The following is a 25,430-nucleotide window of genomic DNA, read 5'->3' as shown; positions in this document are numbered from 1 at the left end:
TGAGGGGTAGTGAGAAGCAAAGATCAAAACAGCATGTTATTAGACATTATTCTTAACAAAAGCATGTTATTAGACTTAATGAATTCTATAATTTATTAATAAAGAAGAAGAATACTTATTGGATGCTTATATACAGGCACTAAGCAAAATGCATTAAATGACTTTTTTTCTAATTTATGTCTTCCAAAAACTTTTATGAGATGTTACTACTTTTCTTGGGGAGATTTATTAACTTAGGTTGAACAGGTGACAAGTCGTGGAACAGGAATCTACCACAGTTGGATGGCAGAAAGTATGCTCGAAGCACACTTCTCCACCATTTGGTCAGAGGACTCAACTAGGCAAAGGCTGGGAGGCAAGAAATCCCTGCAGTTTTGAAAAACAGTGGATAGTTTTGTCTGTTAAGTAGTGATTAGGGTTGAGGCACATGAAACTTGATAAGCAGGGGAAGCCCACGACGGATAGAGTTTGGCTTCAGGAAGTTCCTGAAGGCTCCTGACAAGAGCAATCAACAATATGCTCGAGGAACTTTCATCTGGCACCAGGGTTAAGAAGGTTTTGAAAATGAATGACTAGTTGAGGCACAACCGTTGGAAGGCTGGTGCACTATAGTCCAGGCAAGCACACAAGGTCTAAATGTCTAGTACCAACTCCTGTTTCAGGATAAGCCCTCCAATCTCACTGGGCTTCTGGATCTTCATCTACAGGAAATCTTCCTTCCAAATCTGGAATTCTAGCAATTTAGAAAGACAAATTAAACTATTATGTTGGTGTAATAGTAATTGAGGGTTTTGCCATTAAAAGTAATTGCAAAAACCATAATTACTTTTGCACCAATCTAATAATGTCATGAACACAGAGACAGGGATGAGTGAGTACGTAAAAGATACTTTAGAGTTGGAACTGAATGAACAAAGAAATTTATTGAATGTAAAGGGCAAAGAGGAGAAATTTGAAGACTGCAAGATTTTACGCCTAGGCACACAGAAAAGTCAATGGAAATAAGAAGCCCGGGAAGAGGGTGGGAAGGCAATTAGAATTCATTTTAGATGTATTGATTTTGAGATGTTAATGAGATATGCAGAAGACCCGCTTATAAAGGAGCCCAGAATCCAGAAGAAGGGTCCTGGCTGGGATCCAGACTTGGAAGCTATTTTCATAGAAAGGCAAGTAGATGAGATTGCTTAGGAACCGACTGTGGAAAGGAGGACAGGAAGTCAATCAGAGCCAGCTATAGCTACACTTAAAGGAAAAACTGAGAACTGGCTTCCAGGCAGGAAGGGACCAGAGAGACAGAAATTTACAGGAGGCCAGGGAGGAGAAGCTTCAAGAACAAAGGCCTGTCAGATCAAGGGTTAAATGCTCCGGAGGCCGGGCGCGGTGGCTCACGCTTGTAATCCCAGCACTTTGGGAGGCCGAGGCGGGCGGATCACGAGGTCAGGAGATCGAGACCACGGTGAAACCCCGTCTCTACTAAAAAATACAAAAAAATTAGCCGGGCGTGGTGGTGGGCGCCTGTAGTCCCAGCTACTCGGAGAGGCTGAGGCAGGAGAATGGCGTGAACCCGGGAGGCGGAGCTTGCAGTGAGCCGAGATTGTGCCACTGCACTCCAGCCTGGGCGACAGAGCGAGACTCCGTCTCAAAAAAAAAAAAAAAAAAAAAAAAAATGCTCTGGAGAGCTCCTTGGTCCAAAAATGCAAGTGCTCATCCAGAAGAGTGGTGCTGATATAAATCAGGGGTTTCAGATAGAGGAGATGGGGTAAAATACAGCATAAAATACAGTGCAAGTGCAAAAGACAGAGGCATGCGTATCAAAATATAGAGACATCTTGCTTTTTACCAAGTCCGTGCAAAATGACTTGGTAAAAAGCACCAGAAACGGGGTAGGTATTTTTCTAATGATCCTCTTGCATTACAATCAACCAGGAGTGATTGATGAAAATGCAGATGTGTGGACCTCCTTCCAGAAACACTGAATCATAATCTCTGGGGTGAATTCTTTGTGTATCTTCTTTTTAAACATCACTGTCCCTCAATAACTCTTTTATGTGTAGGCCAGGCTACATACATTCAACCTGTTTTTCAAATGATTGGAGGGAGTCAGTAGAAAGAGATTAATAGAAGAGATAGAAAAGCTGGCTGATGGGGAGTAATCCTGAAAAGGCAAATGGGACCTAGGGCACCAGCAGAAGGATCAGCCCAGGGAGACTCTGCCTGTGTCCAGTGACATCCTGTTTACGGGGACTCTACAAAGTGGCTCTGTGAAGTTCCTGTGTGTGTGTATGCTGCCTCTCTTGGTACTAATATCTTGCCCTCTACAGTGACAGCCTTGATGCCAGAGATGTACCAGAGGCTGAAGCCTCCACAGAAGCCAGAGCCCCCGATGAGTCCCCCAACCCTCCAAGCAGCAGCGAGGAGAGCACAGGCAGCTGGACCCAGCTTGCCAACGAGGAGGACAACCCAGATGACACAAGTAGCTTTCTGCAGCTCAGTGAGCGATCCATGAGGTACCTGCTCTTCCGTTGACTTCCCAGGGAAATTGGTCTCAACACAGATTCTAAAAATGCATTTTAGTGGTTCTCTGCAAAGGGTCCCTAATAAAGAGAGAAGGAGAGAACAAAAAAAGGAAAGCTCCTACTATGTCGAGGGGCCTGCCTGTCATGATTTGTGCTGAGAGGTGTCTTAATATCCAGTTATGGCTTAAATTACTTCGGTCGTGATTAAGAATGAGCTGTGTTCCCTTCCCTGCACGCCCCAGCTAGAACATTCAATGATGACTACTGTAAATGTTTTTAAATGGTGAGCTGCTTTTACACCTGGTGTGTTGATACTCTGTCTCTGGTTCATTTGTATTTCAGATGCAACACAGGCTGGGTTTACACGAGGCAAGTGTTTCCACACTGTGTTGTATTGTTTGGCCTGACTGTTCTCTCTCTATCTCCCCTGCCCTCTGTATTGTTCCTCCCAGAAAGCTAGAGAGGAGATTAGGAGACATCACATTTGGAAGGGCTCAAGCCAGTCAGGAGACATTAACTAAAAACTATTCCTCGCTGAGGGGGAACCTCTAAAAGACTCCCTGTGTTTCTGCCCAAAATCTCATTTGATACTGGACCACAAACTTTGCACAGAGGCCAACTAGAAAATGGGATCAGCGTCTGGGTGTATGTATGACTCTTGGAAAGTTTTATTTCTGGGAGTTTAGTCTGTTTAGACTTAATATTTCGCAATGTAAAACAGTTTGTCAAAACTTCTAAAACTAGTGGAAAGTATCACAAGATAGAAACAAAAAGCAAAGAGAACTCGAATCTTTGGACTCAACAGTAAGGTTTATAAGGTTGATTATCTCCAGTGCAATTTTGAGTCATCAGGTTTCAATACGTGAATATGCCTGGTGCCCCCCTCAAAAGCTAAGGCAATAATTTAAATTTGAGGGCATCCAGTTGATATTTTCTACTTTTAGAGTACCATCTACTCTTGGTATATCCAGGAGAAAACTGTCCCACTACACGACACACCACCACTCACCCTTTGAAAGCCTTGCTTGAAAGAGACATCACTGGAAACAGAGAAGGTGTGAGGAGACTGAGTGGTTTGGTAAAATTGGATATATTTCATTCCACATGCACAAACAGAGCCTAAAATTTGGCTCAACTTTGCTGTGTTTCAGTCAGTAAGTTCCAGGCTAGTAACTAGACCATATGTTGATCGTGCAGCCTATGAACATGATGCAATCTGCGGTCCTCCTTCTCTACAATTAAAAAAGGTACCAGGTGTTGCTCTTTCTTGAAGATTGTAAGACAAAGGAGTGATAAAACATTGACATTGCCCAGCTTTGTACTTGTGGTTCTGTAGTTTCATAGGAAAATAACAAACCAGATGCTCAGCCTATGAAATCCTATGGAATGTCCCTGAGAAAATCCCCCAAATGGCAAAAGGAGAACATGAGTTCACTGGTTTCTGTCAAAACTGGTTTCTGCCAGCCCATGTTTACAGAAGTTCCTTCATCTCTGCAGGTGTCCCCAGAAGCAAGAAGTCTCTTGCCGATAGATAAATACCTTCACTGTAACTAGAATGAAGAAAAGAGGCAGACTGATTGTCACCCCCAGGTCTGATCTACCAGTTGTGGTACCACTTCAGAGAGTGGTTTCACAACTTATTATTATTCACAAATTATTATTAGTATTATTATCTGCTGAGCTGGTTAGGCCTATGTCTCATTATGATTTCTCTTAATTTGGTCAGAAATAAATATGAATTGAGGTGTCCTAGGCACAGAGCGATATTTTTCTGGGGACCAAAGGAAGGAGCTTGTACAACAATGGAACATCACTGTCAGCAGCATGTTAGAGGGTGGAGATGGGCATTAATATGTAAACTTTTGCTTTGTCAGCAATGGCAACAGTAGTGCCACTAGCAGTCTTGGCATTATGGACCTGGACATTTATCAGGAAAGCATGCCATCTTCTCCCATGATTAAGTAAGTAGCCACTGAGATGCAGTGATTGTGAGACCACTACTCCAATTCCATCTGGCAATCCATTTTGATCATTCAGGTTGTGCCCAACCACTGACCTCATCATGTCTGTACTGCTGTGGTTCCATGTCACTGGAGCAAGAATTCAAGCCTAGAATAGGCCCTGCCCTACCACCACCTGCTTTCTGGGTTTCAAATCTGCCCCCTGTGGAATAATCATTTCAGATAAAACTTATCAATATAATCTGAAGTGTATGTCAGTTTACCTACCTAGAAACAGAAGCAAGAATCCATTTAAATTATACCATGCCAACTAAAGAAGACTACTCAATAGTCTTCACTATAAAACATAATCATTTCAATAAAATCAAACATGAATGGCTTTTCCTTTACATGTAGAAACCTGGGATTATCACTACTAAATGTGTCTAATATTACATGGTTGTCATGATGGATATGTGTCATTCCCACCCAGTGACTATGCTCTCCACAATATGGGCACTTCCTTAAGATGAAAGGAAAAAAGGACTTAGAGAAGGACAAGTACTTTTAGGAAGTACATACATCCTAAAATATGGAGCAAAAAGAGAGGGTAACATGAGGTCGGGACTACTTCTAGAATATGTGGTTATTCTGGAAAATTAAAATGATTGAAATCTATTTTTGACCATTGTGATTTAGCTTATGATTTGGAGATTTCTGAAATTTCAGAGCAATGATAAATAAGTATAGGCTAAAGTTGTTCCCTGACCTATTTTCTCAGTCACTATCTATAACTACAGCCCTTTTATTTCACCATTTAACCAGTTGTGTTCCTCAGTGATTGAGGGTGACAGTGGCTCCTTTGTTGCTCCACCCAGCCACTATTCACAAGTAGAGATGAACATACACATTATCTTGTTTTTTTGTTTTCTTTTCTTTTCTTTTATTTTCTTTCAAGGAGAAACCAAAAACCAAAACAAAAACTACCTTGGGGTAAATTTATTTTTCTCTTTCAGGAAACATTTATTTAGCTACTTTTCCCAACTTTCTCTGCAATATGAGCCTATGACCCTAGACCCTAGGGAAAATCTGTATTCTGACGAAGCCAAGAAATCACCTCCATGGTCAGCATCCTGCAGCTCCAAAACAGCAGAAACTGTGCCTCCCATTTGTCATACCCCCATGTCACTTGCATAGAGATCTAGAAGAAAATCTAGATCCTTGAAAAATTGCATTTCTGCAAATAAATACGTATGAATGAAAGAATTACTATACTCTTTCTCTCAACATCAGGAACACAATGGAATTTTTCAGCCATATCTTAACAGTAGCAGAATGAGAGAATCATCTGTCATCAAACAACACACTTTTAAGGGCTCCTGTACTCTTAATTTCTAGACGCGACAAAAATATAGGACAACCACAGGCTTCCCAGGATAGCCACTTCCTTTCAGCTGCTGGCCATATGTTCTTACTTTAGAAACATTTACTCCTCCCACTACGTGCAAGGCTCTGTAATAAGTACATACGATATGAAAAACACCTCCAATATTGAACTCTACCATATCTAATGAAATACTTCAGTTATGAGTCCCTCATTCTAAACCACCCAGCCTACTACACTTCCCCAATAAAAAGAAAGAAAAAGAAAAATTTTAATTGTGATATTTTGCTGTCAAATTTAAGTTCTGCAGTTTGTTGGTTGTCTTTTTTCTTATTTCAGATCAAAGAACCATATACATGTAAAATTATTTTTTAAATAAAATAAAAGCTATGTTGCTATTGTAGTATAGAAAAAAAATATTGTGACAAGATGAGAACATATGATTCATTAAAATGAAAGTAAAATGCAGAAGAATAAATCTCCAAATCAGAACTAGTTACCCACAAAATCTCTCTTTGATTGTTTAAACCTATGAAGGTTTATGGTAAGGAGGTTGAAGAGAAGAGAAGGATGCATCTCTCAGTCTCCCACACCAGCTATCCTAACTAAAGTAACTTGAGTTACCTGGCCTGTTGTTGTTGTTGGAGGAGGACATTTATTGCAGACCCAGTGATCCTACATAATAGCCACATTGGTATTTTCCCAGCATTACTCCACTCTACAAAAACAATAAATCCAGAATGAACTTCAGAAGCTTTTAGATCAGTAAGACCCATCGCCTCATCTTTCATTTACAGCTTACTCTTCTAAACATTACCAACCATATACTGTTGTTTTCTCCCAAAGTGAATTAGTAGAAGAAAAGGAGATTCTTAAAGGACAGTCAGAAAGCATAGAGGGTAAGCCACCTTCCCATACTTTTGACACACAATTGCCTGGGCTGTCCCTTTGGAAAGAAGGGTAAGGCTGTGGTTGTGTCTGTTCTCAGCACCTGCATCTGGACTGCCTATGGGAACAGCCAGCCCCCAGAGGAGCCTGCTGGTGATCAACTTTGACCTGGAGCCAGAGTGTCCAGATGCCGAGCTCCGAGCTACTCTGCAGTGGATAGCTGCCTCTGAACTTGGGATTCCCACCATCTACTTTAAGAAATCTCAGGAAAACAGAATTGAAAAGGTATCATGTTCCAGGTTTGGGTAACCTTTAAAGCTTTGGTAAACCAATAAAGCTTTGTGTTTTTATCACCACTGGAAACTCAGTAAATGCTCAGTTAACCTATTTCCATTTGAATTATTTGATCCTGACTGTTCTTGATCTTAAAATTGTGGCTAGAACATTGAAATCTTCCACCTCTGTAAATATAATATACTTAGTGTTTCTTTGATCCTTACTTTGTCTTAGTAGGTGGTCGTGAGAAAAGTAAATTGAGGGGATGGGAACTTTTTTAGAGTCTGGTTTTTTTTGGTGTTTTCTTTCTCTGGGACAAACTTCTTGATAGTACTCCTTTAAATAAAAGAAACAAAGAAGAACCTGATATATAACAGAAACCAAAGTGAGACCACACTGACATCTAAAACAGGCCAAGAGAAGGCGTTTTTAATTCCCTTCCAAACAGGTTCATGTTAGGAAGACTTTTTATTTATTATTCTCCACCTACCAGAAATATAAATCTAGGGAAGAGGTCCTTGGCCAACCTCAAAATTAATAGTAACGATCACTCTAATTCTATATCTCTAAGACCTACCATTAACTGTGGTAGAATCTTAGCTATTAAGAGTAAGGCATGAATCTGTCTCTCAGTGTCTTCAAGCTCAATTTTCCATAATTTAAAAGTAGACTCGTTTTAAAAGATTTCAAATTAATAATCACATATTAGTTTTCTATTGCTGTATAACAAACTGTCACAAATTTACCAGCTTAAAACAGCACTCATCTCTGTAGGTCCGAAGTTAGGGTGAGTTCTACTGTAATCTTTGCTTTAGGTTTTACAAGGTGGAAATTAAGGCATTAGCCTGACTGGGCACTTATCCAGAAGTTCCGGGGAAGAGAGAGTCCAAGCTCGTTCAGGTTGTTGTGCTAATTCAGTTCCATGTGGTTGTAGGACTGAGGTCCTGTTTCCCTGCTGGCTGTCAGCAGAGGGCCACTCTCAGTTCCCAGAGGCCACCCACATTCCCTGTCAGAGGGCTCCTTTATGTCCTTTTGGTGTCAATCTCCCTGATACCTTCAGCCACCAGCCAGAAAAAGCTCTGTCTTTAAAGAGTTTGTGTGATTAGGCCAGGTGCGGTGGCTCATGCCTATAATCCCAGTCCTTTGGGAGGCCAAGGTGGGCAGATCACCTGAGGTCAGGAGTTGGAGACCAGCCTGACCAACATGGTGAAACCCCATCTCTACTTAAAAAAAAAACAAAAAACAAAAATTAGCCAGGTGTGGTGGCAGGCACCTGTAATCCCAGCTACTTGGGAGGCTGAGACAGGAGAATTGCTTGAACCCAGGAGGCAGAGGTTGCAGTGAGCTGAGATTCCACCACTGCACTCCATCCTGGGTGGCAGAGTCAGACATTGTCTCAAAAAAGAATATGTGTGATTAGATTATAATCACCTGATAGGTTTCTGATTAACTCAAAGGTAACTGATAAATCCTTTTTGCCACGTAAGGTAGTGTAATAAGGGCATGATATGTCATCCTATTCATGGTCCCAGGGATTAGGTGAAAAACCTTGAGTACTGTTTTAGGATCCTGCCTATCAAGCCACCAGGTAGGATTTTCACGTCTTATTGTCACAAAGTACCTCCATGTGCCTCACCCTACTTGCTTCTCAACAAGCCTGTGAAAAAAACAGAACAGATACTATTGTCCCTTTTTGACTAAGGAGCAAATTGGGTACATGAGTGATTTCCCAGGCCAAGTCCCTGCGCCCTGCATAAACTACTTCTCAATAGTTCTTTATTTTAAAAGGATCTTTATCAAGTTAAATGACTGTGAGCTTACAATCTGGATTTTTTTAAACCGTGTATTTGCACTTTAATTCTCAGTGCCAAAGTCTAGCAGCCTGAAATGAAATGTTCTTTACCTTCTTGCCCCTGCTTACAGTAATCAGAACAGCTTCTCTATTTCTGCATCACTAGTCCATGGATCAGTTACAGGAAAAATTGAAAAGGAGACCTAATTCATTTTTCATACCCTCTCTCACTTCAACCTTTTTCCAACTGGTAATTAACACTTCCTTTCATGCCTATGCCTGTCTGCTGTTCTACTCAAAATTATCCTAGGCACCTTCCTATACTTGTCATACTTTCATGTACAAGGTGTTGAGCGGTTCACTATTTGATAAATTATCCTCCGACCTTACCACTCAGCTGCAAAGGGTGCAATAAAAGAGCATAATCACATGTGACCTTACCCCCATGCCATATACTGTCCCAAAGACCCCCCGCTACATAGAGGAGAGAAAAACATTCTCAGAAATACATTCCCAGGCTCATGGGAAAATGAAAGATGAGCTGATTCCAACTGTATCTCCTGCCACTCCCTGAATAAGAGCATGACATGGTAGATTTTCAGGTGGTATCTTAATGGAATAGATGTTTGTACAATGTATCATCTTGAAGAAACAATGTTATGTGAATATATGTCTTAAAAATCCCCATTCAGTATAAGGGCAAGAGGTGTCTCACAAACACCTGAGTTACACAAATCATGCCCTGACTTGGTATTTGTTTATCCCGACCTGATTTTCGATTCTCAAAGAGAATGCTTGTTTTTGGATATAACTATTTTTCTGAGAAAATAGACATTCCGCTAATGTTATTAAGAAGGATATTAAATGATATTTCACTCATTCAATTAGCACCAGCTCAAGAACCTTAATTCTAAATAATGTAATTTTAGGAACAAAATCTCCTAATTTTTCTTTTGAGTCATCTAAGACCCTCTGCTCATAGTGGCTTTTCCACGAATATGAGTACCATTTGTTGTCTGTGACTGAACTGGTTAAAGAAAAAAACCCTTAAGCAACATTTTGATAATCTTTCTTTTATCCATAGTACTTTTGGGGACCTTATTCTGGATGTTATTTAATTAGCCAGGTAGTTAAATGACCATTTTCAAGCGGTGTACAAAAGACAGTATGTCTTCCATGGAGGCTGTGTCATACGAGAACAGCAGTGTCTCGTTAGCTTCTCATCAGCTTAGAGAAGGTTAAAGAAATGTCTTTACAGAGTCCAGAAAATGTCATCTTCCCACTGTCACTAGGGTATTGGACAATATTCACAGATGAATCCCTGAGTTCCTATTTGTGTGAATCCTGAAATTTTTTTGGGCTAATTAGTCTATGTGTTTTATTTTACGGTGTTCCCAATTTACTAACTTTCCTACCTTGTGAAAAGGGAGGTATGTGCTAGGGAACAGGGTCTCATGAATTCATAATGAAACAGCTCATCTTTCCCACCACTGCCCAGGAACTTGGCCTTGGAGTTGGAGGGCACCTAAAGGCAACTCACCACTAATTCCATCCTTTGTTCAACTCAAAAGGCAAATTCCAAACATTCTGAGTGCCCAATATACTCCTCTCGTGACAAATGGTACTTCATTTTCACATTTTCCCTTTCACTTATGTTTTATCTAATTATTAAAAAGCTAAATGCACCTGAAAATCATACATTCAGAACATTCATCAGGTCTTAAGCATCTACAAATGCCAGGCACTGTTATATGCCCTGGAGATACAGTGAGCAAGAGACATCACTTCCTACCCTCTTAGATTTTACATTCCAATTTAGAACAGACCAAAGGTAAAAAGAATATAAATGGAGAGAGGCTCAGATTGTAAATAGCAACCTTGAGATATGATGGGAACTTATTCTGGACAAGGGAAATAAGAAACACACAGAAAACAGTATTTCTCAAACTGTTCCCGTGAGCCATGTGGGCATGAAACAGTCATGTGGGACAGACATTTATTCACAAATCGGATTGCTAGGCCCCTTCTAGGACCTGATCACTTTCTGGGAATGGAGCCTAGAAATATGCATTTTTAACAACTTCCCACAAGTGATGTGATTCTGATAAACACTCAGATTTGAGACCTCCTTCCAGAGAAATATCTTAGACAAGCGGCAGAATTTGAGGTGGCCTTAAAGTATCCTAAATCCCAGGGGAAAGACTGCTGAAAATCCTAACATCCAATAATCTAAAACACTTTGTAAACCTTGACATCAGTCAACTTTAATCTAATTAATCCAAGGCCAATAAAAGACATGCACACGGCTAATGGTCCTGGTTTTTTAGATCCAAAGATCATTGCTCTCCAGCTCTTCTCTGTTTGAATTCAGTGAGCTTCTCTGAGCTGGGGTAGCTGATGACTTGCCTCTCACAGTAAACTGGTATTTTTCTCATCTTTGAACCTGCATTGAGAATTATTTCCTTTTTATGGGAGCAGTGCAGAGAAAGGAATGTGCCCAATGAGGAAATGGATATGTGCTTACCTTCCTAAGAAAGTGGGGGTCAGAAGAGGAGTGCCCCCCTCTAATTTCTTATTCTATTTTACATACAAAGTGGTGGACGAAAAATGAGGGAGAAAATTTTGATGGTATTGACTTTAAAAAATTTTTTTACTTCCATAGGTTTTTGGGGAACAGGTGGTATTTGGTTATATGAGTAAGTTCCCTAGCGGTGATTTGTGAGACTTTGGTGCACCCATCACCCGATCAGTACACATTGAACCCAATTTGTAGTCTCATCCCTCACCTGCCTCCAACCCTTTCCCCCAAGTCTCCAAAGTCCATTATATCATTCATATGCCTTTGCATTCTCATGGCTCAACTCCCACTTATGAGTGAGAACATATGAGTTAAGTAACATTCCTGAGTTACTTAACTTAGAATAATAGTCTCCAACTTGATGGTATTGACTTTTGACTTAACTTTGCAAATGCAAAGACAAAAAAACTACAGTTAAGGTTATCAGTTTTGAAGAAACTCATTGGAAAGGAAGGGGAAAATTAGAAGAATTCGATACTGAGGCGCTTCATCTGTAATCATAAGAAAGTGCCTTGAACTTTCTTTAGTCAGATTTGAGTCCTTTAGTCAGATTTAGTGCATGTTAGAGTCACGTGGGGAAGTTTTACAAACTCCAGTGCTCCAATCAATTAGATCAGAATCTTCTCCAGGGATACTGCCCAGGCATCAGGGTTTTGTAAAGGTGCCTGAGGTTCCAGGGTGCAGCCAAGGCTCAGGCTGATAGCTCTACAGGCCTTAATTGCAGGAGCAATATAGGGACCAACTCACTTATGCTTAATGCAATCTAATTCTGCCTTGGAGCAAAAGAAGGTAGTTGCTTTCAGAAATCTAAGTTGAATGTTTCCAAAAAATTGCACAACTTGAAACAACTCCCATAGATTTCATGATATAATTTTGTAAACAATCTAATTTATTAAATGCACCTAAGAATATAAAAGTTATCTCCTATCTTATACTTTTCTTCAAATCACTACAGATGATATACCATCATATAGTTTCTTAAGACAAAATATTTGCTCAAAGAAATGCCAGCTATGATCTATGGGAAGGGAACCTAATTATTACTAATTGTGAAATGGCAGAAAATGAAATTATTTTCATTTTTATTTTTCAATGCAGTGGAAAGAAAAACTCAGATCCTGACTTGCTAAGGTTGATTGTGAAAATACCCAGGCAACAGCACGAACAGGCACAATGAGAGCTCTAGGACTCGCTGCTAAATAGAACATGGTTTTAAAAGCCCAGCAAAGAACTAGAATGTCGTTTTCTGACTTCTTCACAATCTTTTTTCATTCTTATCTTTTTTTAATGGAAGAAAATAAAACATGAGATCCTCTTGCTCATCAGCCCCAAAGATGTCTCCAGGTCTCAATATCCAAGATTAAGTCATCACAGTCTCAGAGCATGTTCCATTTAGTAGGGCCAGACCATTTTTAAATGCCACTTTATTGGGATATCAGCCTGGACTTAGAAATCATGACAAATTCCAGCTTGTGACCACACCACAGACTATACACAGAGTGGCTTAGCTGGTGGGTTATTTTGACAACTTTAGAGAGACTTTCCTTCATAGGCCCCAAATAGATGGAAAGAAGCTGGTGTTAGGGCTTCCAGAAAGGTATGAGGCAGGGAGAATTCTGGGAAGAGTTTAGCAAATATTGGCATCTGCTCTAGAGCTTTGATTCTTCCCCCACCCAGACAATGACTCAGAGGTAAAAGTTGGGGCTAAGGTGGTAGAGTCCCGTGAGCCATGGTTTACAGAAAGGAGCCAAGGCAAATGTCATGTTTCCATCACTGGAATCTTTATAGACTTGCTAAGTGAAAGGAGGCACCAAGACTACTGGGGATACTTTAGAGAAGTCTCGAGAAACAAATCAACAACCTGTGAGCCTCTCCCTGTGAGACCTCAGAAACCCAATATCCAGGCCTTCTGCACTAGGAACTCTACTTTCTAGATTTCCAGTAAGAGCTGGAGAATGAGGAAAAGCCTGCTTAGTGGAATCATACAAAAGCTGTCATTTTAGCCTTTCTCCCCTTTATTCCCTTCAAGACCGCTATTCCGAAGCCGCATGTCATCATCCCTTTGTTCAGTCAAAATCATGGCTTGGATCTTACATACACTCTTAGATATAACAGCTCACAAAATTATTTTTATGTATCTCCATAAATCACTAACAGCTGCTTGAAATGTTCCCCTTCCCAAGAGTATTTTCCTCATTAGCAAAGCCTTAACCTAAAGGGTTTGTAATCTGTTCCTAAAATGTCAAGAATCAGACAGACAAGAAGCTAAGAAGGGTGGCGAGAGGTCCCAGGCAATGAATACTTTCTCTGAAAATTTTTTTCTTTCTTTCTTTTTTTTTTTTTTTTGAGATGGAGTCTCACTCTGTCACCCAGGCTGAAGTGCAGTGGTGAGATCTCAGCTCCCTGCAACTTCTGCCTCCCAGGTTCAAGCGATTCTCCTGCCTCAGCCTCCTGAGCAGCTGTGATTACAGGTGCACGCCACAACACCCGGTTAATTTTTGTATTTTTAGTAGAGACGTGGTTTTCACCACATTGGTCAGGCTGGTCTCGAACTCCTGACCTTGTGATCAGCCCGCCTCGGCCTCCCAAAGTGCTAGGATTACAGGCGTGAGCCACTGCGCCCAGCCTCTCTGAAATTCTAACACTGAGACTGATGGGAGTGAATGAGCTGGTCCACCATGGCTGTTACCATGAGCATGAAGCAGCCCCACATCTCACCCCAACAACGTATATGCCCACTCAGTCACCACGTGATAAGAAACGTGCCCCATGACCAGCTTTTATTTTGCTGCTTGCCCACCACTCTCCCACTCCAGGCTCTGTTCAGCCTTTTCCTAGATCTATAACCTCCAATCACTTTTGAGGAGCACTCCTGCAGTAGAAAATTATTGAGCAACAGCCGCAAGATATGCATGTTTAAATTACATATGTGAAAATGCATTGCCTAAAACTCAAGAATGAATACTTAGTGAAAGTTCATCCTCAATGATGCTGTTTATCCATATTCCAAACAGTCTTCTTGAGATCTTTGAATGTATTTGTCTCATGCTTGGTCTTGCATCCCTTCGGTCATTCAGCAAATATGCATGCAACACCTACTATGTGCAGGCATGGGATACGAAAAGATGTTGTCCTTCTGCTGGGAGACTGCTATCTATGGTTGCCATCTGCCTCCCATCTGTCTCCCTTTTCACAACATCTTAACGCTCTTTAAGACAATGTTTATGTTTCCAGGTATTAAAAGTTAAGGATGTCATTTTCCAGCCTAGGAAATTGCCTTTTTTGATTCAGCCAATACAAGCCAAATGAGTACAATAAAGCACTGATTACTGTAACTGTGCAAATAGTTGGTACCATCACAGCTGGGAGAAGAAACATCATTTAACAGCGGATCTCTGTGAGGCAACTTCTCAGTAACTGAAATGAATTAACATACTCAAACTAGAAAGAAATTAACATTCCAGTTCCTGGCTGATCTCTAAAGTCTGAGCAAACAAATACCAAAAATAATAATAATTATTATTATTAATTTTTTAAAAACCTAGAAAAAAATTGAAGAAATAGTAACTGAACCACAATCCTCATCTTTTTAGCAAATAAGGCTGTCTTCCTCATAAAACAAGGCCAAATTTCCAGCCTATTTTTCTCCCAGTGCTCCAAGTAAATATCAAGAACATAGGATTTACTTATCCATATTCCAAACAGTCTTCTTGAGATCTTTGAATGTATTTGATTCACACTTGGTCTTGCATCCCTTCTGTCGTTCAGCAAATATGCATGGAGCCCCTACTACGTGCAGGCACATAGTTCTGCCACCAAAATGCAGAAAGGTACGGTGGTAGAAAGAGCATTGGATGGAAATGTTAGAAGTCCATGATACTACTGACAATTTTTCATCTTTCAAGCCCACATCTTTTTCATTGCAAATGCTCACACCATAGAGTTGTGACAGAATTGAATGAGATTACATGTGTTAAAATATTTCCTACAGTTCCTGGCTTTCATTACATCTTTCCTCAAAAAAGTACCTAAGGAGTTAGAGAGTCCTTCACACTGGACTTCATCAGTTCCATGAAGAGAATGACTTATATTTCCCCATTTTTCCTCCCTTCGAGCCCTCAATTTCACTTGCAGTCCAGACTTTCTCTCTAGGTTGTGGCCAATAGAACTGGTACCAATGACCAGGTGACAAATCTAAGGTGTTTCCTCCATCTTTCCTGATCCTGTGGCTGTGGAAAGCCAGCCTTTCTTGATCCTTGACCTTAGCCTGGAGGGTGAGGGAGTTGCTTCTCAGGATGGAATGAGGAACCAGTAGGTGGTCCTGCTTCAAAGTTTACCACTTGATTTATTTGGCCTAAATTTACACACCCAATGAGATCTTATTTGTGATAGAAATAGAAGGGACTGGGAACTGTAATACACAGTCCTAATACAGAAAGTCTAACCGAGAAAAAAGCAGACCCGAGAAAACACTAAATATCTAAAAGACTGGCTCTTAAAAAAAGAATTAGTCTCATTCCACCTAATCCTCTGCAATCAATGAATGGCAAACTGCTGTGAAAAAAAAAAATTCAGTTGATGAAGCTTGGTAATAATCTGAAATCTTTAAAAAGAAAATAGATTATCCTGGAAAACAGTCCTCTGACACTAGAGACATTTAAATAGAGACTGGAGAGCCATTGGCTTTGCGAGGGTGGTTGAATGAGGTGGCTTTGAGGACCCTCTGTGCTCTGTGAGCCTTAACTCTCTGTTTTATTTTAGTTTCTAGATGTCGTGCGGCTGGTTCATCGGAAGTCCTGGAAAGTGGGTGATATCTTCCATGCAGTTGTCCAGTACTGCAAAATGCATGAGGAGCAGAAGGATGGGAGACTGAGTCTCTTTGACTGGCTCTTGGAACTGGGATAATAAGGCAGTCTGCCCTATAGATCATTCCTTCCCTTTATTACAACTTAGATTACAGTGGTTTGTTCTAAATGCTCTAAACATTCTCAAAACATCACATCACATTAGCAGAACTATAAAAAAAATCTGCTACTCAAATCCACTGCATACAGAATAAGTCAGAGGAAAAGCAAAATATAGGTCTGTCCAAATTCATACAACTTGTGGGTGAGTTCCAAAGAGCTTGGATCAGAAGGGCTGGACAAAGAGAAAATTCAATGGGGCCCAAATTAGAACGCTTATAATGAGACCCAGTCTTCAGGAAAACAACGCTCACATATCTTTAATCATATAAAATGATTTGTAATGTCTCTAATTAGATGAATCAATGAGAAACAAACTCAGTGGTCAAAATAATTTTTAATAGTATTCTGTAACCTATATTTTACTTTTCTGATTAAGGGGCTGCCCAGCCCGGAGAAATACTTAAGATATGGGTGAGAAATCCCCAGGCTTTTATACAGAAGATTTCCACTTTCAAACCAATGTCAGTGGACATTGATAAAAGTATATAGCAGCATCCTCTACTGAGGTGATTTCATTTATTCCCTGCAGCCCACTGATAAGTATCCTACTTCTCCCAAATAGTATCTGGGCTCCCAGCTAAGCAGAAAACTGTCGTCAATTGGCATTCAACTGAAGAAGAAGAAGATAAAAGATTGTCTTGTTTCCATCACTGTATTACTTGCGTAACATGATTACATAATTCCTATCCTAAGAGAAAGCTTTCATATTTTAAAAAAAAAGTCTTTTCAGATAAAATCTGCTTGTGTCTCAAATAATATGAAATACAAACTTTCACTTTATTTTATTGTAAATTATAGAGATTATTGTCTTAATATATTGAGTTAGCTTTGAGCTTCCTAAAATATGAAGAGATTGTTGTCTAAAGTCACATATTGACATTGAGCTCAGTGGCTTGTTTCATCATGTACAGCAGACACACCACTCCAGTGACATTTATAATGACAGAAGCAGGGTAATGGTCTTGTGTTTGACATGATCAGTTAGGATCATAGACTTTCCCTGACTCGTAGATATTAGCCTTGAATTGGGGGAAAAGAAGACTTTGTCACATTTTAGTTATTTTAATAACAGAGATTTACTCTTTTGAAAAATAAAGGTATCTAATGTCCTCCTAATAAGTCTTCTTTCTTTCCAACTAAATGACCTACACGGACTTTTATTTTCTTGATCAAAGAAGTGTTTATTAAGGATTTCTGGATATACTATACTTTTACTCTATTTTTTAAAGATCACAAAGTAATTTTAAATGTGAACAGGTTCCCATACCATGAATGCTGGCCTCACCTGCTCTATCATCCACATTTTGAAATGCAAAGAAAGCTCCCTTGTAAGCCTTCCCCACTCCCATCCTAGGTTACTTCCTTCCGCTCTCCCATCCTAGGATACTTGCCCAGTACTCATTAGGCATTTGTTATTCAAATTGTCCAAATTTAGGTTATAATGCTTAATTTGACACATTAACCAAATGCCCAGTTTTAAAATATATCCATCAATTCACGCTGAAATGTGCTTCTTTGTGCTATCAAATGGAATAGAATACACTTATTTTTTAAACAATCCCGGAATATTGTGTGTAGACTTTTGTTGTGCTCGAGTAAATGTTTACTTATCTTACAAAGCACAAATACTGGATTGTAACCATGTGATGAAGTTATCTATGTTGTACCTAACGTTGCAAATTAATCAATAAATCTCTGTTGTCAGATTGTCGATTATTTTTTCTGCAAGAGCTTTAAGCACCTCATAGACAAAACAGTCCTGGTACAATTGGATAAAGGCCTATATATCCCTTAGAAAAGTTTTGTTGTCCTGCTTTCATTTTTTTGAAAAAGTATATGTTATTGGCTTAATTTGTTAAAATCAGTAATATTCATGGAAATCAGTTTCTCAAACTTGGCACTATTGACATTTGGGACCACCTCATTCTTTGTTGCAGAGGGTTATCCTGAATATTGTGAGATGTTTAGCAACATCCCTGGCCTCTATGCACTAGATGCTAGTAACTACCCCCTCACAGGTGTGATAACCAAAAATATTTCCAGCCTTGCCAAATGTCCCCTGGAGGCCAAAATCATCACTGGTTGAGGACCACTGTTGTCAAGAATGCATTGAAGGACCAGGGCCTGAGTCTCTACGAGGTGTTAAAGGAGGAGGTGCCTTCAGCCGCTTAGGGAATCCCCATAAGGAGCCTGAAAACCGGGCATTTCCCTACCCAAGGCCCATGGAGTGTGGCTTTTACCTTAAATCTGGGGAATAGGAGAAAGAGGCACAAGACAGACAAGGAGTCTACATACCTGGGGATAAACCAACCTAGACTCAAGTAAACTCAAAGTAAACTCATCAGAGTTAGAGGTAAGTGGATGATGCTCTTTGAATTCAGGAAATAAACTATTAGAATATATGCAAATAGAACATTGAGAATCACGGGCACTTTGTTTTATTCACCAATAAGGAGGCATGAACATGCTTTGAATTCTCCAGTCAGCCAGGGGATATTGTTAAATAAAAGCAAACTCTGGACATTGGCAAAGAGAGGCTGTATTTAAGCAGATTATGGTAAGCGGGGTTGGGGGACTCTTTCAATGGAGGATGGAACTATTGCAATGACAAGAATGCTTCAACCACAAGATCTGCAAATGTGTTAAGGGTTAGGCAAAAAGGAGTTTTTTGTCTGTTTTGTTTTGTTAGAAAGAGGAGTAAATAAGGCTAGAATGAACCAGGTGTGGGGAATGGGATGGACAGGGTGAGCCAGTGAGGTGGCATGATCACACAGTAGATTAGAGAATGTTTTATCCTGAGATCAGCCTTGTCTCAGGAGGGGTCTCTTCAGGAAGGGCTGTATGCTGGATCTTACTGAGAAGGGGCCAAAGTTCAGGGAACCAAGGAAAGGAGAGAAGCTTAACTAAGGTTTAGTTACAAGCTTTTGTTCCAGTTGGTCAGTGGGTACAGTTTGGCTAATTCTTTATGAGATAAAAAACGAGAATTTGGAGGGTCTGTGTCTGGCCTTGTTAGAAGTAAACCAGAGAGTGATCCACGAGTCTTAAGTCATCTGTGGAAAGATGATTCCTTACACTAAGCTATTTCTGGAACATACTGGTTGAGGGAATTTCCCTAGCCATGGCTGTTTACCAGCATCTCAGTTGTCTGTATCAAAGACTCAGCAGACAGTCATTAGGATACCATCGTCCTTGACATCTTCCTAGGGCCCATTGTCTTCCTTTCACAGTGTAAGTGCATGTCCCTTCATTTAATAAACGTTTTCCTAGGAACTACTGGGCATTGGGCACCATGCTAGAAGTTGGAATGAAGAGCTGAATCACACGGCATGGCGCTTAGGAGCTCACAGACTATAGAGGAAATGTACACATCAAAGTCTAACAGAACAACATAATAACGGCTATAACGCAACTCTGTATGGACCGGCAAGGCAGGGAACACTGGCGAATATTCATTGCTATGTGGTGGAGAAAATATTTCAGCTCAGCTTATGGGGTATGAAGGAATCATTTAATAAGTAGGGAGAGACCCAAAACTACTGAAGAGAAGACATTCAGAGCAGAAAGATAATTAGCAGCAGTCTGGATATGCAGCCTGAGACACGGCTGGAAATTTGATGCAATTGTAACACAGCTATGAGCTGAGGGAGGCACCAGGTGTGAAGCTGGAAATAGAAAACAAAGCCACGTTTTAAGAGGCTTTCCATCTATGCGAAGGAGTCCAAAATATATTCTTTTTTCTCCCCCATAGAGACAGGGTCTTGCTATGTTGCCCAGGCTGGTCTTAAACACCTGGCCTCAAGCAATCCCCCTGCCTTAGCCTCCCAAAGTGCTGAGACTACAAGCATAAGCCACTCTATTTGTCCCAAGATGTATTATTTGAGCATGAATCCTTTTAATCAAAGGAGATGGAAAATCAGATGTACATGTAAGAAAAATTATATATGTGAATACATGTGTGGGCCACTGAGTTTATCTTACGTTTGAGATAATGCCATGGAAGACAGCTTTGTTCATGGGCACGTTCATGGGTAGAGGGGTTCCCCACAGTTCTATGATATGATTTGTTTTTCTTATACAGCACTCTGCATCAGGGGTCTCCAAGACCAACCTCAGACTCAATGATACACTGGAAGGACCCACAGGACTCAGAAGCCATGTATCCGTGGTTATGACTTATCACAACAAAAAGGAATGAATTAAGCTCAGCAAGGGGAAAGGGCACATAGAGCAAAGTCCAGGAGAAATAAATACAAGCTTCCAGGTGTCCCTTCCCAGTAGAGTTGCGCAGGATGCACTTAACTCTCCGATAATGATACATGGCAACACATGCAAAATGTCGCCAACCAGGGAAGCCTTAGTGTCCAGGTTTGGTACTGGAGGTCACTCATGTAGTCATGCAGCACCCACGTGACTGACCTCGGCTACTCATGCCCCTACTACACACCAAAAATGGATGTTTATGATACATCCCATTATTCGAGTAAATTATGTGGCCAAAGTGGTACAGCATGGCCCAAGACCTCAGGCATACAAAACACTCTTACCAGGCAGAACATTCCCAAGGCTCAGTGCTTAGCTCTTAGGAACCAGCCAAAAGTCAGTCCTGGAAATAGACCTCTTTGGGGAATGTGCAGGGTTGGAATAACCCAGGCAGCATGAGTTAACCCTTTCCTGCCCAAGCGCTTATCGCCATCTGCCTTCTAGCATGGCGCATTGCGTACAGGTGGTCTCCATTGCTGGTTGTGAATTCCTGGAGGATGAAACCACATTTTACTCATCTATGAATTCTGCCAGTCCCTAGCACAATAGCAGACATTATGTAGACTGGAAAACTAATAGGCCTTGGGGAACTGAGGCCTTGGTTTATATCTGATAAAGTTCAGCCATTAATTCTAAAACTACAGTTTTATGTTTATGCTCTTCTTAGCTTATTAGAGACTGCTATCTGGCATATAAAGCTGCTCAGAATTTTCTTATGAAATTACTTTTGGATTCAGGAAAGTGAAGCGTTCTACAAACATTTGCATGTTATTGGAATTGTATAAGAATGTTTGACGTAAAATATTTTAATACCACAAAACTGAGAATATTTTAGAGGTATTAGAACGAATTTAAGTGATATCAGGACATTACCAGCAGAACTTGGAATTCAGTCAAGTGCAGGCAGGTTCGAATGAAACAAACAGAGGAAGAAAAACATCCTTTGAGCCTCCGTTGCTACCAGCGAAACTTGTTTGTGCACAAACAAAATGTTAATCTATTTTTATTGTTGCAGAGATCCTTTAACCAGCTAAACTTTTCCTAAATAGTTCCTTCAAAAATGCCCCTTGAAAGTCCTCTAATTTCCCATTCTTCTTTTCAGTGTTCACAGCTCCTTTCTGCAAAAAGTTAAGGGAAGCCCTTCTGTTCCTTGGAGATGGCCTTCCATTAAACAATTATCAACATGTTTTTATTCCTTTTTGGAAGATTCCCACCACTTTGCTGAACTCCATCCCATTACTATACCCTTCATTCTGCCAGTTTCTGGTCCAGAACATGGCAGGGACACCGGATTTTACAAAGATGCTCTGAGCACTCAAAACCCAGGTGCAGAGATTGTTTTATGGCAAATTGTGATGTCCTTGGGCTGAACATCTGGCCCAAATATTTATACACACACAACCTGTCTCTCTCTTAGTATGTCACAAACAACACATCATGCAGGACAGATAAAGCAGAAACAAGAGTTTCTGTTCTTACAGAGGAAAGTAGAATTAATGGCTCTTTGTTGAGACAGAATAAAGGCAGATGAAACCAAGACAGCCTCTAGCTTTAAGGGCCATGGATCCTTCTCCAGGCCCATGTGTGACATTTGTGAAGGATACTCTTGCCAACTATGTCAAGCAACAGACACAATCATTTTAAACCTAGCAATATTTTTACTAATCAGGGCAGTAGACCACGTGTTGACCTTTTATGAAATGCACAGAAATACCAAAAAAAATCCACCTCACTGAATTAGATCAGTTATTACCCTCTGTATTTTTCACAACAGAATCTTATTTTAAAAATTCATTGCAGGTATATAGTATTGGAGAGTTCTAGGCTCTCCAGTATATTTACCAAATGTTTTTGATACTTCATTTTTAATGTATGTTTTAATATAACAAGTCATGAATAATCTGATATATAAGACCATTTCTAACTGAACATTTTATACATTGCTGTCTGTCAGAGAGATGATACCAAGGAAGGAGCAAAGCAATTGTCTGCGGTGTGGTGTCTAAGCAATGTGAAGGTTAGAAGAGGCTTGCTTCTAAACATCCAGGAACAGTTTGTTTCTTTGTTTTCTAAATGCCTGGGGCAAGAGGCAGAGAAATCAAATTTTGAACAATTATTCCCAAAGAGGTGAGGAAAACTCTGAGAGTGTTGAGTGAGACAAAGAAAAGATGTAGCTATAATTCTTAACATTTTTATGGCATAAGCTTGTATTAGTCCTTTCTCATGCTGCTATAAGGACATACCTGAGAATGGGTAATTTATAAAGGAAAGAAGTTTGACTCACAGTTCTGCAGGGCTGGGGAGGCCTCAAGAAACTTACAATCATGGTGGAAGGGGAAGCAAACTGTCCTTCTTCACGTGGCGGCAGCAAGGAGATGTGCAGAGCAAACTGGGGGGACAAGCCCCTTATAAAACCATCAGATCTCATGAGAACTCACTATCATGAGAACAGCATGGAGGTAACTGCCCCCATGATTCAATTACCTCCCACCAGGTCCCTCCTACAACACATGGGGATTATGGGAGCTATAATTCAAGATTATTTGGGAGGGAACAGAGCCAAACTATATCAAGTCTCTTTTGAAAACCTGAGGAAAGCTGCAAATACACAAAATTTAGAGGTTATTGGTAGAACTTCAGGGAGCTCTTCAAGCCTTCTACATAACTCAGTTCTAGTTTCTGAATAGTAGGGCTCATGTCTTCTTCATTTACTTTCACCTTCCAGACCCTGCCTTTGGTTCCTATCCTCAATTCTTGTTTGTTTGAAGAAACCCCACCCTCATTTATGAGGACGGCAGATCAAAAAAGTCAGATTCTGACCAGAAGGAATGCTATTTTAAAGGTTTTTGTTTTTTGGTGTCTGTAGAGCATGTTCTTATCAAGATTACTACAGAAATGCAAATTAAAACCACAGTGAGATACCACGAGTCAGAATGGCTATTATTAAAAAGTCAGGGCTGGGCATGGTGGCTCAGGCCTGTAATCCCAGCACTTTGGGAGGCTGAGGCAGGCAGATCACTTGAGGTCAGGAATTCAAGACCAACCTGGCCAACATGGTGAAACCCTGTTTCTACTAAAAATACAAAATTTAGCTGGGTGTGGTGGAGCGTGCCTGTAATTCCAGCTACTTGGGAGGCTGAGGCAGGAGAATTGCTTGAACTCCAGAGACAAAAGTTGCAGTGAGCCAAGATTGCACCACTGCACTCTAGCCTGGGTGACAAGGTGAGACTCCATCTCAAAAAAATAAAAATAAAAAAGTCAGAAAATAATAGATGCTGGCAAGGTTGTGGAGAAAAACTCATTCCATTCATTAGCCACTCGTTCCACCAATACTTATTCAACAACCAAGCATGCTGAGCACTGTTCTAGATGATGCAAAGAAATGCAATGGAGAACAGAGAGGGTTTTTGACATTTGAGAATTTTTACTCTAGTAAAGGACATAAATGATGAGCCGTAACAAAAATACATTAATAATATATAAAACTTAGTTGGGCATATAGCATCAATAAAAAATGCTGGAAAAAACTTTAATTTAAAAGCAGAGTAAGGCTTAAAGGGTAGTGAAAAGTGTTCATTTACATCGTGCCTCCCCTCAGTGGTTCCAAGGGCCTTTGAGTAAATTTGAAAGTTTTTGAAGAAGTCAAAGAGTGACACTTGAGATGGCCCCTGAGGACTGACTCGCTAGTCAATTTCAGCATGTGATTGTTGGTACCAAGTAAAGAGGTGGTGAGAAAGCCAGCTATTGCCTGCATTTTATCAACTGAGAGGGTCTGTGCTTGCTTGTTATAACCGTGAGAACAATGCTGGAAGCGGAGATGAAAGAGTAAACTATGTATCAAAGGACAGTAGTGTACACAGAGCCAACGCATCTCTATTCTTTGGACAGTTTTTCCTCTCAGCCCCATGTCTCTTTGGTGATATATTTTTCCCACCTTCATTCTCTCCTGACGTTTTCCAGCTGTCTCCAGCACTTTCTGTCCCTGCATGCTGCATTTGTTTGTCCTGTGCTGCCACATGGGCAGGTGACACAGAAGCGCAGTTTGCCTGAGTCATGGGGTCTCATCCTTCAGAATGTCAAGGGCAATACCATCATCACTGGAACTCCCCTGACTGATGAATAAACATCATTTTAAAATAAACAAATTTGGCCAGGCGCAATGGCTCACACTGTAGTCCCAGCCCTTTGGGAGGCCAAGCCAGATGGATCACCTGAGGTCAGGAGTTCAAGACCAGCCTGGCCAACATGGTAAAACCCTGTCTCTACTAAAAATACAAAAATTAGCTGGGCATGGTGGCGGGTGCCTATAATCCCAGCTACTGGGGAGGCTGAGGCAGGAGAATCGCTTGAACCCGGGAGGCAGAGGTTGCACTGAGCTGAGTCTACGTCATTGCACTCCAGCCTGGGCAACAAGAGTAAAACTGCATCTCAAAAAAATAATAATTAATAAATAAGTGAATAAATTTATTCATGGAAGAAAATGAAGTTTCCTGACTCAGCACGGAGGTTTTGGCCAGCCCTTCAGTTAAGATAGTGACATCTGCTAACAAGTATCTCACAGAAATCTGAGAAGGGTCAACTTCTAATAGTTCTGGAAAGCAGGACAGCCTTGCAAGAAGCTTCCCGATGCTAATAAGCCAGTGTTTTATTAATGATTTCTTCCTCTGTGCTCCTTGTTCAGGTCCATGTACTTATTTGAATGTGGGGGAAAAAAATTGAATGTAATTTTATAAGTAAGCAAATCAAGATGCAGAGATTTGAGAGGACCTGAGCAAGGAAGCGGAAACAGCAACAACTAGCATTTATGTGAGCACTTGCTCCATGTTCCA

At 40.5% G+C, this 25,430-nt stretch overlaps 1 protein-coding gene across 6 annotated transcripts in view; it reads left to right on the top strand.

The window, feature by feature from the left end:
• Positions 1–18,047, top strand: part of SPHKAP (SPHK1 interactor, AKAP domain containing) — a 195,979-nt gene extending 177,932 nt beyond the window's left edge. For 3 of the 6 annotated variants that reach the window (XM_030802758.1, XM_003274715.3, XM_030802761.1), the window contains 5 exons: positions 2,322–2,507; positions 4,391–4,477; positions 6,687–6,739; positions 6,829–7,013; positions 16,136–18,047. In XM_030802758.1, coding sequence (XP_030658618.1) covers positions 2,322–2,507; positions 4,391–4,477; positions 6,687–6,739; positions 6,829–7,013; positions 16,136–16,279 — 655 coding nt within the window. In that variant the 3' untranslated portion in view covers positions 16,280–18,047. Of the gene's footprint in view, positions 1–2,321; positions 2,508–2,858; positions 2,886–4,390; positions 4,478–6,686; positions 6,740–6,828; positions 7,014–16,135 lie in introns of all 6 variants that reach the window. The other 3 variants (XM_030802759.1, XM_003274714.4, XM_030802760.1) reach the window with 3 other exon arrangements.
• The last annotated feature ends 7,383 nt before the right edge of the window (positions 18,048–25,430 follow it).

This window comes from Nomascus leucogenys, chromosome 22a (genome assembly GCF_006542625.1).
Source record: "Nomascus leucogenys isolate Asia chromosome 22a, Asia_NLE_v1, whole genome shotgun sequence".
Taxonomy (NCBI): Eukaryota; Metazoa; Chordata; class Mammalia; order Primates; family Hylobatidae; genus Nomascus; species Nomascus leucogenys.
This window is presented reverse-complemented; position numbering and strand designations above follow the sequence as displayed.